The sequence below is a fragment of the Orcinus orca genome, chromosome 13 (genome assembly GCF_937001465.1).
Source record: "Orcinus orca chromosome 13, mOrcOrc1.1, whole genome shotgun sequence".
In the NCBI taxonomy this organism is placed as follows: Eukaryota; Metazoa; Chordata; class Mammalia; order Artiodactyla; family Delphinidae; genus Orcinus; species Orcinus orca.
In genome coordinates, this window is record NC_064571.1 from 71295505 (window position 1) to 71309720 (window position 14216).

Here is a 14216-nt window from a genome sequence, read left to right on the forward strand (position 1 = left end):
AAATAATTAACTTCTCAATGATCACAATAGATACTAGGAAATACTTGAAGAAAGGCATGTCCCTGTAAATACTGAAAAGATACCAACGACAAGAAGCAGTTACTTTTAATAAGGTTTAATTCTGTTTAGTCAAGATATTAAAAATGAGTACTTTAAACATATCTTGCAGAATAAACCAAGAGGCTGAAATATCATTTGCTACTTTTCCCATGGTGCTACTGATGTTTCTAGGCAGGGAGAAAGCTTTTTTATTTTTGTTTAGAAGGAAGCTGAAAGTGAAATAGAATAGGTGTTTTCCTAAAACCAAATGTCATGGTGAAATGCCCTTGTTGGTTTAGCTAACTGGTAATTCCTTCCAGGCATGTCCTTCAATCCGTATTTGCTTCATATATTACATTATTGATGAGAGAAGGGACTACAGTAACTCTGATCTGGACAATAGCTAGAGAAAACACTAATTCTGATATTAAAATCACTGTGATTTGTAACTGTGATTTGGACAATAGCTAGAGAAAACACTAATTCTGATATTAAAATCACTCTTGATGGAATTGGAGCAATCTATTCTCAATGGAATTGGTTAAATATACTATAAAACCTTGGTTTATGACAAAGAGAGGAAATCTTAAGCTTGACAGTCTTTAAAAATAAATATTTGGCACTTGTCTTTCAGCTAATTATGGGACTGTCCGACATATGGAAAAAAAGAACTCAATTTCTTAGGAAATTAAAATGCTTTAAAAAAGCTAACTAAAATCTTATTAGAAAGTCTATCAATGAGGCTTGCAGACACTATCACGTGGCAAGCACTGTATCTAAAAACAAAAGCCTTTTGTGCTATAAAATGAGAGCTAACTGAGAATAACATAAAAAAATAAAATTAAATATATGGATTCATTTTCTTTCCACCAAGAAATAAAATATGCCAAAAATGCAGAAGAGCTGGAGGATAGGAGCAAAATCCCCAAACATCTCAGTGACAAATGAAGCAGAAAAGGCTCTATTTCCTCAGATGCAGGTCTCCACGATGAAACCGCGCACAAGACCCTACTTGTCGTTTGCCCTGGAGAGTACCATTAAGTATAAAGAGACTGGGGAGTACCTCTAAAGGTGGGGAGACTGCTACCTGTCACTACTTTTGGTGAAGAGGCACAGAACACCAAACCGGGCGCCAGTAAGACGGAGCACTTCAGAATCAGACAACGGGAATGGGCCTTTCAAACCAAAAATTAACCTTGGGTTGTACCAGAAGCTGTGTTTTTCTGCAGAAGGCCGATCCCACAGGGACTAGGACATGGACCCCATCAGCACTGGCAATGGTAGTGTTACAGATAAAAATACACATGATTCAGAGATAAATGTGGTATAAGTTGCCACCAAACACAACTTGTCTCCTGGAAAATGCAAAAGCCTCTAGGAACTTAGGTATTATTCTAAATATTCTGAAGCAAACTTCTTTCCCAGTAACCCCCTCATATAGATAATATTAAACATGCAAAATTTCAGAGCATACTAGCCAGATAAGGCACATTAAAATGAAACATTTGCCCAAGAAGGATGCCAAATATTAGGGTTTGCTTTATTGCATGACGTTTGCATAAGAAAAAATAATGAAAACTGTAAGGCTTCATGCAATCATCAATAAGCTAATTATTAACTGTTCACTTAAGATAGATGGACACATAATCTAAAATTTTAAAACTAGTTCCAAAAAAGTACATAAAAAATGTAACGTGATGAACTTTTAAATATGGTTTACATTTGTAGTTTCATATTGTTAAAAAGTGCTTCAAATGTAGTCTGGAAAGTTGCTCTTTAAAAATGGTGCTGGGGGTAATGTCAGATTATAAACTGTAGAAACTAATTATTTTTATGGAATTAGAAAGCTAACATTGTGATATTCAAGCTTACTAGAATCAGTTTTCAATTCTAACTCAAATTAGGTTGATAAAATATTAATAATCTAAAAAACATCTGTTTTCTAACCAACAAAAGTCTATCGAATTCAAGTTATGCGTGTTGAGTGATCAAATCTCTGAGTAGGCTTGAATGGTGAGACCTTGAACCGATGGGGGCTGGTGTTAATCAATGTACTGCGCCATCCAGCGGAAGCCTTCTGCATAGCCTCGTCTTTTGAGCACACTACACATGACAACTTCTAAGGGCTGGGCATTCAGTTCTTTCAGAGACACACTGCCCTTTCCTGTTGTCTGACCATATAAACCAAACATCTCTCGCAACCTCTCTTCACTGATGGCTTCAGGCCTGTCAGTCTTATTCCCAAGAATCAGTATAGGCACATTAGCAACAGTTTCATCTGTCATTAGTGAATGAAGTTCTTCTTTTGATTCTAACAGCCTTTCATGGTCTACACAATCTACCAGAAATACAATGCTGTTGATAGCAGGAAGGTAGTTTTTCCACACTCTTCGAGCTTGAACATGTCCACCCAGATCAAAAGTTGTAAAGGTCATGCCAGCAATGGTTAGTTCTTCTGAAGTGGGATGTAACATTGGGACATGTTGTCCAAGTCCGTCATCTTTTAGCATGTGTAGCAATGTTGTTTTTCCCACATTATCCAATCCAAGAAATACCAATTTACCAGTTTTCTTATAATCCTAAAAACTGTAGCACACTGCTGAAACCACTGTAAATCCAGTCAAATACGAAGGACATAGCCAAATCTTATAGGGTCTACGACTGGAGAGAACACAATTCCTTGCTTGGCGTCGGCCCTACTCACTCCGACACCAAACTGCAAAGAGCGATGGCTGCCGCGGCCCTAGTCCCTAAAAGTTACCTTATTGCCTCTTCTAGGAGGTGTTTGTTCATATCCCTTGTCTGTTCCATTGACTTGTGGGTCTTTTTCTTATTGGTTTATGAGAGTTCTTTATATAGTAAGGAAATTAGCCCTTAAATGTGATATGAATTAAAAATATTTCCCCCCTCCTGTCATCTGTATCTTAACTTTGCTTATAGTGATTTTTGCTCTACAGAATTTTTTTAATGCAGTCAAATAAGTCCTTTTTTTTTTTTAGCTTCTGTGTTTTGTCCACTCAGCCAACTCTTTTCGGAAGCATAACAGGATACTCACCCTGGAGCTAACAATACTAAAAACATTTTTTAATTCAAGTTTTAATTTTATATTAAAATTTTATAATATTTTTAACATGATGACTTCCTCAAAATAGTCAATTACAATCAAGATAGGTATTAAAAATGGGCCCTGCTTTGCAGGGAAGTGCTACGAATCAAAATATTCAGAACTTGGTGAGCCCAGGTCTCATGTGGCTGAGGCCTGGCTTTGAGGGAAGGCCCTGGAAAAGACTCCTTGGACCTTAGTATAAGAACAGCATCTCATCGCCAGCCAGCCTTCCCTTTACAAAGACAAAAAGTAATAATAACAAGGGAAATGCTGGGTTAGCTATCCTTGACACAAAACCCTCACTATTTCTCCAGAAGTATTATTCAAAGGCAGCAACGCTCTCTGGGGGCTTCCAGGAGAATTTTAAATGCTCTCTTTTTTATTACATGTCACTTTACCTGGCTGGGAGGTGAATGATGAGCTTGGTATTTGAGGAAGAAGTTTACCAGTTTATACAAGTCATCCTCATTTTCGATTCCAAGGGCCTGAGGGAAAAATAGAATGACTGCTCAAATACCACACATCAAGAAGCGCCCCTCTCCACGTGGCTCCGGGAGTCAACAGGCCCTCAGCTCCCGAGAGCAGGGGGCTCGCTCCCCTCAGCAGCCCCAGAGCCTGCCATGGCCCAGAGTACAGGCCATTCAAGCCCGGAGAGCTCAGTGAATCTGGACACGCACATCAGAACAGAGGAACGACGTTCAGGTCAGGAACGGCTCCATATAGGCCTGGTGGGCACGAGAATGCTAACGGGGCTGAACCCACATCTCAGTTTAGGGGCGGAGGGGAGAACCTATGGCTGAGAGCTGGGCCATGAGAGAGGAACTGACAGAGGAAGGGGTGGGATGGGAGACATCGATGCGACTCTGAGCCCAATTCGTACATGGAAAACAGGTGAAGGGAAGGATGTGACAGGGAGCCGGGGAAGCCCCGGGAGCCCCACATCTACTCCTGGGCTGAGGCAATGCTGGAAACCCCAGGGGGCTGTCTTTACCCCAGGACCCTCACCCACTCAGCCCTGGGGGGACTCACTGAGAAGATGGCGTCCAACTTCAGCAGGTAACACTCGTTCTTGTCCAGGGGCAGGAGAAGGCTCAGCAGCTTCCTCTCTATGAGGAAACCCTGAGGAGAAGGAAGACGACATCTCCAGTCAGAGACAGGGTTCAGGACGAGTCCCAGGCCCCGCATCCCCCCTCTGGGTAACTAGCCAGGGACGACTCCACAGAGCAGAAGCCCAGGGCTGACACATCGGACAGCAGGGCCCTCGGAGGGAGGCCTTCCCGGGATGCCTAAGAGCCCTTCCCAGAGACAAAGCCAATCCTCACGATGGACTGAGTTCCCGCACCTCGCCCACAAGCCATGGGGCGAACACCTGAGCTCCCCGCCGCAGTCCAGACGTTGTCCAGTCCCGTTTCCACCCGCCCATGTCACTTCACTCAAATGCTACTCCCCAGACATCTACCGGACACAGCGGTAGGCAGTGAGCTGGAGGAGAGGAGGGCTGGGGGGAGATGGAGACACCAGAACAGAACACGGTGCACGTCAAGTGCGGGGGTGAGGGGGGAGAAGACTGGGTGCCTGCTCGGAGTGGGAACAACGCGTGGGGGAGGGCTCCTTGGAGGGGTGGCCACCGGCAGCAAGCCTGCGGACAGAGGGGGGCACCCGCCGGCCGCCTCCTTCAGCTGGAGCTGCCCTCGGTGGCAGGAGCCCCTCCTCGTGCACAAGAACTGTCCCAAGTGGACTGGAGACAATCTTTGTGCCACCTGCTTCCCATCTCAGAAATGAAAATCTGCATAAACACCAAATCTGTTTGGGTACAATAAGACTTTTAGCTGGACCAGCTCCAGCGAGGCCTTTACACCAATTAGTTTTGCTAAGATACAGTGAAGATATCCAAGGCCTAACACCCCCAGAGTAATTGCAGGCTCAGCTCCCAGAGAAAGACCACCGTCGGTTGTGGCCACGCTACTTGTCAGGTGGATGCACGGAGGCGAGACGGGTGCCCTTTCTCTCGCAGATGAGCAATTGTTTAGCATTTCTTTTTTAATTAGCAGGAGCCCGTTGGCTGGCCTGGGCCAGGCTTGCTGACCACTATGGTAGGGCCTGGTGACCAGCCAGGTCAGCTCTGGAGCACGACAGCCTCTCCGCGACCCCACGAAGCCCAGGGGCCGCCCCCAGCACCACCCTGAGGGCCGGTCCACTCCTGCCTCCAGACCACCTCTGGCCCGTCCAGCGTCATCAAAAGCAGCCCTCGAGAAGGGCAGGAAGTCGGCCAAGCCACCCGCCAGGAGCCCAGCCTCACCGACTCGTCACACAGGAGCGTCAGGATCCTCCTGGTAGTTTTCGCTGACACTTGCTTTGGCAGGTCCAGGTACGACCCTGCTTCTGAGGCGGCCTCCTCTGCCCCCTCCTCTTCTGCAGAGGGACCATAGCGAGAAGAGAGAGAGAAAGAAAGAGAAGGTGACTCCTTGGGCTGCTTCACTTTGAGGAACAGTCAAACGGCTTTCCTTGAGGAAATGTAGGCTTTAAAAGGCGTCTTTAAGGCACTAGCAAGTTCCTCTAGCTGAAGAAAGCCCATCACGTGGGGGGAACAAAAAGGGAGGTTGGGGGTCGAAATAAGAGACTATCCGGAGAATTCTGCCACCCTTGGCCAGCCTAGAAAGCCTCACTCTTCCCAGTTTCATCTACCTGGAAACACCATACTCAAAATCCAGCCTTGACCAGGAAGTGGTAGGGAGACCGTGAACCTGTTTGTTATTTGAGAGAGAAATCTAACACATCCACCACGTGGTTTCTAAACCTGCAGAAGATTAGAAGCAGCCCATGAAAATGCAGGAAAAGTAGCTGCCTCACAGAATAGTGTCAGCACGAACTGGCAGCTGGTAGCAACAGCAAAATTTTCCTTAATGAAAATTTTAAAAAGTGTTTTATGCTATACATCCCTCAACTGACAATAGTAATACAAATCATTGCACTGCCCAGGTTTTACTACTTGCTCAAAAGGTAAAACAAGATAATATATATGAAAAGATTTTGAAAAGGACAAGAGCAAATTGCTGGTGGACTGCAAAATGGTACCATCCCTATGGAGCAAGACCCAGAAAAATTACAGAGGCATTTACCCTTTGATCCAGTGATCCTACTTCTAGGGAAATATCCCAACAATTCACAGGCAAAAACATGAAAACACAAAGGCACAAAGCTATGTGTTACAGCAATATTCTAATAGCAAAAACGCCAAGAAAACTGGAGATATCCCAAATGACCATCAACAGAGGACTATTTGAATAATTATAGCCCAGTCACACAATAGAGCACCAGATAGAAAAGGAATGAAGAGTATTTCTTCTTCCTAGTGTAGACTCATCTCCAGGATATATTGTACATAAAGAAAGCAAGGTGGAGAAAAGCATATGTTCTCATTTACCTAAAAATTGGTTTATATAAAGACATACACATTTGTTTATAATTTTAAAAAGTAACGGAAGGATAAACCGTAAATTATTAAATAGTTACCTAGAAGGGAGGGACAAAAGAGGATAAAAGCTATACATTATTGAGTATAACTTTTTTGTACATTTGACTTTGGAAACGTAAATATTTTACATAATTATAAAACAAAATTCAATTGTAAAGGAGCAATCACTAACAATCAAAACTAACATGAAACAAAAAGACCTAAGCGTGTATACAGTTGGTGACATAACCACACAGAAAGCATTCCAAGTGATTTTAAAAGACAGTAATCTGTCTGTACATCCCTAGTAGGTTGTATCCTAAGAACAAAAAGAACTGCAAAAAAAGTTTAAACTCTTTTTAGTAATCCTTTGTTAGTGGTAGGGTTGCTCTTTTATTCTGAGACTATTTTGTGGTACCGTAAAAACGTATATGAGTAATTATTTTGAAGGCGCTGAGTATGAAGATTTTCAAGTTGGGAGAAAGGAGATACACTTTGATAAGGTTAAGTAAAAAATTCTGGCATCCTGATGATTCGGAAGCATTAGGATTATGTTTTAAAGATAAAATAAATCATGTATCATAAATACATGATTTATTTTAGGTTTATCTTTAAAACATAATCCTATACCCTCGGCTCACCCACTGAGAAGGCCTGGAAACGATGACCAATCAAAACAGTGAGCCCTCCAGCACCCAGACTATGGTTTCAAAATGCCATTCCCTATTTAAAAGGACAAAGTCTCCTTGGAGGAATGGCTGATTCCAGACTTGAAGCAGGAAAAACATAATGTGAGCCTGGAACATCTGGTCATTCTGGAAAGCCATGAAGTTATCAAAGACTGCTGGGGTTGTGTCGAAAGGACCCAGAAGCCGACGTGGCCAAAGATGGGATACGTAGAGCATTAGTAAGGATGATAACTGTAGTAAACCGAAACATCACATTTGTTTAAACCCATGTGTTCATAAGGAAAAATTTAAATAAAACCTCATTGGTCACCTTTAGAAGATGCTAGAGCCCCCGTCTATTTATTCTGAAGACTAAGCACACTAAGACTAAGACTAAGCACTCTCCTGCTTTTCCTGTACAAACTGTATCTCAGGGTAGCAGATAGCTGATGGGGAGAAGATTCTCTTTTCAGAAGGGTTCCAGCTAATAAATGAAGGCAGAATGATGGAACTGAGAACACCATTTTGCTGCAATCCCTAATGAAGTTAATGGATCTTAGACAATGGTTATCAATGGTTGCTAACATCACAAAGGGAGACAACTTGGCATCAGTTTATCCCAATGAAGGTAGGCAACAGTGTATATAGGGAAAATAAAGTGAACTTGAATCTGATCAAGCTTCTAGATCTAACTACCAGTTTATAATACAGGGGAGAAGGTAAAGCAATAAATTAGAGGAAACTTAAAAGTCATATCAACCAATCATGCTCTCTGGACCTCTTAAGCTATGAAACCTTATCCCCCAGATAAGGGAACTGCTTTCATTTCCCTTATCTGTAAAAGGAGTGGGTTGACCCGATGTTCTCAGAGGGCCCCTCCACTCCAGCTCAAAGATGCTATGACTCTGTTCCAGTCACCTGCTTCCATCAGCACTTCCTCTAAGATTTGCGTGGCCGACTTCCGCTGCTGCTGAGAAATTGGTCCCACATTCTTCAGGAACCAGAAGTCAGGTGCTGTCCAGGGGAGCCCCAGGTGATGGGTATGGATGACGCTGTCTACATCAAAGGCTCTGCTTATCAGATCTTTTGCCTCCTCTTCATTCATCAGCCAAATCTCCCGAAACTGCTTGTCATCAATGAGAGCGAAATGCCTGTGAAGGAGAGTTATTGACCGGGGCCAGCTGATTCCAGTGCCAGGCCAGCCCCCGTCCCCACCCCCAATTAGCAGCAGGGCAAGGACCGAGGCAGAGCTGTGGGAAATCCTGAGCCTGGCCCAATCCCTGAGCCCCTGATTCTCACCTGTGAGAACAAGGCAGTGACATGCAAGTAAAGGGACAGGAAAGACAGCACAAAGGATTCTCTGGTGCCCTGGTCCAGCTCCCCAGAAGCAGGTGATATCAAAGTCTGATGAAATCACCGCCGCTACCAGCTCTACCCCTGCAACCTCTATCCTAGGGCACATGCCTTGGGACCCACGTCCCTGAAATACCTCATGGCTTTCTGCATCTCCTTGAATTGCATCACAAAGCGTTTGTAGTCTGAGGTTAGGGACTGGTTCTCCTCCTGAAACTGCTTTACCTGCTTGTTATATTTTGATCTCAGATTGTTAAGTACATCATGAAGGCTGGGTTGAAGAGGAAAAAAAAAAGTTAGTCTGCAAAAAAAGGAAAAAAAAAGAGAGATACACTTAATCTCTGGTAGGAGGAATATGGCATTTTTATGTTTTTTGTTTTGTGTTTTTTCTTTTTTTGCGGTACGCGGGCCTCTCACTGTTGTGGCCTCTCCCGTTGTGGAGCGCAGGCTCCAGACGCGCAAGCTCAGCGGCCACGGCTCACGGGCCCAGCCGCTCCGCGGCATGTGGGATCCTCCCGGGCCGGGGCACGAACCCGTGTCCCCTGCATCGGCAGGCGGACTCTCAACCACTGCGCCACCAGGGAAGCCCTATTTTTATGTTTTTATCTCACTTTCATTTGTGGTATTTTCTAATTTTCTATAATGCACATGTACTGCTTCTGTAATTACAAGTTGAGCATTACCCAGATAGCCGGGCACACATGAGAAGTGACACATTGACATAAGTACTTATGTTGGCATTATTTGCAACAGCAAGAGATTAGAAGCCATCGAAATGTGCATCAGTGTGGGACTGGGCAAGTAAATCCTAGCATGTCTATGCAGTGGAATACGAGGCAGCTTAAGAAATAATGTGAACCTTCTCTACGAACTGGTATGGAAACATCTTCAAGACATAGAACAGTGTGTATAGAATGCTATCATTTGTGTAAAAGCAGAAGGGGATGAGACTGTCTATCTGTGTTTGCTTGTACGTGCGTGAGGAAATTCTGGACGAAACAAAAGAAATGAATAATGGTCACAGAGGTGGGACAGAGGACCCAGATAAAGGAGGGATGGGAGACAGACTTTTTGCTGTAAACTCTTTTCGGGGTGTGGGGAGGGTAGAACCAGTTGAATGTTTCCCCCCCCCAAAAAAAATATTTTAATAAGAATTGGTTATATTTTTAACAGTTTCTACTCCTACAAAAGAGTACAGACCCATCCCTCTTTTCAGCACAGAAAGGCCCAGAACAAAGACGCTGTGCACGCTAGCTTACCAGTTGATCTTCCTCTTTTGCTGGGATTTAATCACTGTGCTTTCTTCATCTCTCTTCTTCAGCACCTGGAAGCTGTACTCTAACTTCTCTTGGTTTAGCTGATAAGTTGCTTTCATTTGCTGAAGCTGTTGCTCAAGAATCTAAAGTTAAAGTTTAAAAAAATAATCCTAATTGGCCCTGGTACAATTTGTCATGCATGAGGGTCCCTGGTTGTTTGTTCTGCAGTCATATCAGAGGAACCTTAGGACAAGTGTCTCCACCTGAATTCTTAGAAAATTTATCATTAGAGGCAAACTAAAGGTCAACCAGAAAAAATACAAATCATTCAAGTGCAAGCTAATGTCTACGTGCTTAAAGTCTAAGAGAGATCAGAGTTAGAGCACAGTTCAAGTACAGCTACCTCTCATGCTCTGCTCCAGACCCTTCAGAGAACGAGCAGCCCCACTAGAAAAACCATAAAAGTTAACATGGCCACAAAAAACCTGCAAGGTCCCCACTCTGACCTTCCAGTTGTCAATGTCAGTGTTTAGCAAACCGTGTTCATTTTAAAGGAGGATAGAGGCAACCATCCTTACTATTTGGATCATCATTAGTTGTGTTCATTCATTCAGCAAATATTTATCGAGTGCCTATTATATGTCTGATGATTTTCGAGGTGCTGCTGGGAAAACACAGGTGAAAAAGGCCCAGTCCTTCCCTGTCTAGGAGAGAGACAGATGAACAAGCACTGGTGACAAGAAGCAAGATCAGGGTAAGCACAGGTATGGGACCAATGAGAGGAGGGTTCTCCCGGGCCCTGAGGGCAGGGCAGGCGTCCCTGAAAATATGGCATTCGCATGTCTGAGGCCTGGAGAACGAGTAGAAGTTACTCAGGTGGAGCGGAGAGAGGTCTAGGGAGGCAAGGGAAAGCCAGATGCTTTGGGGAAACCACGAGCAGTTTAGGACGTGAGGTATGAAGCAGGGAGGGAATGGTAGAGATGAGGCTGACAGAGCAGCAGGGCCTGACAGAGCTAGGAGTCTAACGCTTTATCCTTGAAGGCAAAGGAGGGTCACTAAGACGTTAGGGGGAAGAGTAGAATTACTGGTCCACGCAGGGTAGAAAGGTCCTTCTGCAGCTGGTGAAAAGGATTAGGGAGGGGCAAGGCTGGAACAGGGCAAATATACTGGCTCGCTCCTGCCTTTCTCGAATGGAGGTGCAGCAATGGAAGATGCAATTAAGTACAATCAGATCTGGATAAGGCAGCCATGTGACATGCCACATACCACACTCTTTCAAGCCTCCTTCCCGTCTGCCTCCACTCGACTACAGACCCTCCCCAAGGAGTCAACAGAGGAAGGAAGAGATTCCAGACTGCTCTGGGTCATCCTCAAGGAGCAGAATTGGCCAGGAGGTGATAAACAGGAGAACAAAGGCAATCACCCATCATCAGAGGGTGAGTCATTCCCACCTTCCCTGTGGAGTCGGTGATCCCCACACTGTAACTGAGGGAATTAGTCACCTCAGGATCTGTTTAGCTACCCCAGAGGTTTTAAATTTTCCATTATGGGACAAGAATTGAATATCTCCTTCAGAACAGAAGGCCTGTTCTATCTCTTCTTTAACAGGTGGTCAGTGAAGAACCATCTTGGTCACCAGGATGATAACTAATTGTACCTCTCAATTTCTCTACTTTCAGTCAAATTTTTATTTACTTTTTTCTAGTTATATGCTTTTCTTTGCAAAAACTTTTCCTCATTGTGAAAGTAATATTTGCTCGTTGTAGAAAACACAGAAAGTACAGTAAAGGATAAAGAAGGAGACATAGGAGAAGGGGGAAGAAAAACTACCCATAATTCCACCTCCCAAAGGCAATTTCTGTTGACATACTGGCCTGTTCCTTTCCAGTGTTCCTTACATAATTGAGATGCAACTATACCTACAATTTTATATCCCACTTTTCTCCTTTACTATTACAACTTAAGAATTTTCCATGCCAATCAAGTTTTATTAATATAATTTTAATGGTACATATTTTTATATTATAATTTACCCTATAGGAAATATTTATGTTTACCATATACCATAATGTTTTACCATTTCCCTACAGTATATACATTTACAAATGTATAAATACATTTATATTGTTTTGATAATCTTCAATATTATAAAATAATGGTGGGAAGAATTACATTTAAAACTTTGGGGGTATTTTGTTTATTTCCTTAAGGTAGGTTCTCAGAAGTGAAGTTCAAAGGCTCTCCACAAAGCAATTTACGGTTCACACCCCACTGGCCGTGTGCAAGTACCCGCATCCCCACCCCGTCAGCTCTCAGCACTGTGCAGGGCAGGCCCAGCCCTTGGGTAGGGAGCTGTCGGGAGCCGCACCGCACTCTTCTGAGCAGGATTAAAGTTTAATTTAGAAATTCCTGACTTGAATATTATCCCCAAGAGCCTATGGAAGGTTCTGAAGGCATAGCCTCAGCTCAAGTGCAATTATCTGGGGTGGTCCCAGCCTGAGCCACTGCTCCGGGCCCTGGACCCTTCTAGGGATGACTGTGAGTGCCGAGTGGGGAAAGGGACACTCAGCAATTCTTCCTACAAAGTCATGATGATTTATGCCATCGTGCTCCAAACGAAACCAGCCCACTACTTCAAGTGTGACCAGCCCTGGACACCGGGGAGGCCATTCGTCAACGTGGCTTGGCACAGAAGCGCCATAGAAAACTCCTTGTTGGATGGCGACAATCTGAGAAAGGGTGAACACTCACAGAGAAGGAGGGTCTCCAGAGCTGCTCTGGATCTGGAATGACAGTGAATGAGTACCAGGCTTTGCTGGGACAGAGGCACCCAGGAGCCCCATGACCCTGAGTGCCTGGGTGTCTGCTCTGACCATGTCCGGTGACCTCTTTCTTCCTAGAGCTTTGCAATGAGCCCCTGTCACTGAAACAGAATTTCCCAAACTTACTTACTATAAAACAGTTTTTATACTTATTTATACTTATAACACAGCAGGAGCACATGAGTTATAAATGTGAGAGCCCTACCATATGAATTCTCATGTGAATTTCATTCAAAAGGCAGATTATTACATAAAAATAATCATGTAAATAGACTCTATTTTTCCTACAGAACACATCTTGAAAGGAAAAAAATATCACTGGCATCACTTTTTTTGTTGGTCTTGTGAAACCACCACCAATATTTCACCTAGCTGAACACAGTTTACAAAACTCTGAACAAAAGTAACTAGGCCATGTCTTTTTCTTTGTGACCTGAAGGAACTTATAGCACCACACTCTAACCAACTGAGCTAACCAGCCGCTTGATGTGGCCTGAAAGACCTTAAATCTGAGCTGATTTTATAGACGAATATATATATATAATAATTATAATCCGTCACCTGACTGTTTTAATTTACAGTGTTCTGCTTGTACACGCAGTTGAATTGTATTCGCCGATTTTATTTCCTCTTGTTGAAAACGTTTGCCCCTGCTCTTTGCTAATGCTCTTAGGGAACTGACGCCTGGAGGAACGAGCGATGCAGCATACATACAGATCACACATCAGCCCTCCCTTCACCTCCGCTCTGTCCCAAGACCACCACAGGGCGCTTCACATTCGTGATGCCACTTAGGAGTGGCTGGCAGTGCTGTTGATGAATTTACAGAACTAATCAAGGTCTCCTGCCTCTTGCAGTTCCGCGTCTACAGCAGGCAATTACATGAATTCTGTTACTCATTATTCGTTTGCAACACCTTCTGCTCGTGATAATTTTAGTACCGGTGACTCTATTGTTAATTATCACAGGTTTTAGTCTCAATATATAGCTGTCCTTGATTGTCATACATTGAGTATAGTTTCATATTAAAAAATTGTAATCTGAAGCAAGAGAGTGTCATGGACATATGTACACTACCAAATGTAAAATAGATTGCTGGGGGGAGCAGCTGCATCACACAGGGAGATCAGCTCGGTGCTTTGTGACCTCCTAGAGGGGTGGGATAGGGAGGGTGGGAGGGAGGGAGACGCAAGAGGGAGGCGATATGGGGATGTATGTATATGTATAGCTGATTCACTTTGTTATACAGCAGAAACTAACACACCATTGTAAAGCAATTATACTCCAATAAAGATGTTAAATGAAATAAAGTGTAGATATTTTTAATACCAAAAAAATTGTAATCGATCTTGTTAAATGCTTGTGCTTATTATTCAATTATCCAAAGGAGTTTTGCAAAGTTGTACTCCGTGTTCCCAAGACTAACGGCAAAACGTCATGGTTAGTTTGGGGGAATAATTTATAAAGATTACAATCTAACCCGCCACAAAAATCCTTCAATGTTGCACGTACTCCAGG

At 43.6% G+C, this 14216-nt stretch overlaps 1 protein-coding gene and 1 pseudogene across 1 annotated transcript in view; both read right to left on the reverse strand.

Moving 5' to 3' along the window:
* The window catches only part of DRC1 (dynein regulatory complex subunit 1), a 46115-nt gene that overhangs the window by 7388 nt on the left and 24511 nt on the right, over positions 1-14216 (reverse strand). Inside the window, exons 8-13 of the mRNA XM_033425099.2 lie at positions 9880-10019; positions 8757-8891; positions 8186-8418; positions 5445-5557; positions 4175-4264; positions 3544-3630 (exon numbers count right to left, since the gene is read on the reverse strand). Of these exons, the coding sequence (XP_033280990.1) occupies positions 3544-3630; positions 4175-4264; positions 5445-5557; positions 8186-8418; positions 8757-8891; positions 9880-10019 (798 nt within the window). The remainder of the gene's footprint in view (positions 1-3543; positions 3631-4174; positions 4265-5444; positions 5558-8185; positions 8419-8756; positions 8892-9879; positions 10020-14216) is intronic.
* On the reverse strand, positions 1562-3013 carry LOC101287883 (GTP-binding protein SAR1b-like; annotated as a pseudogene).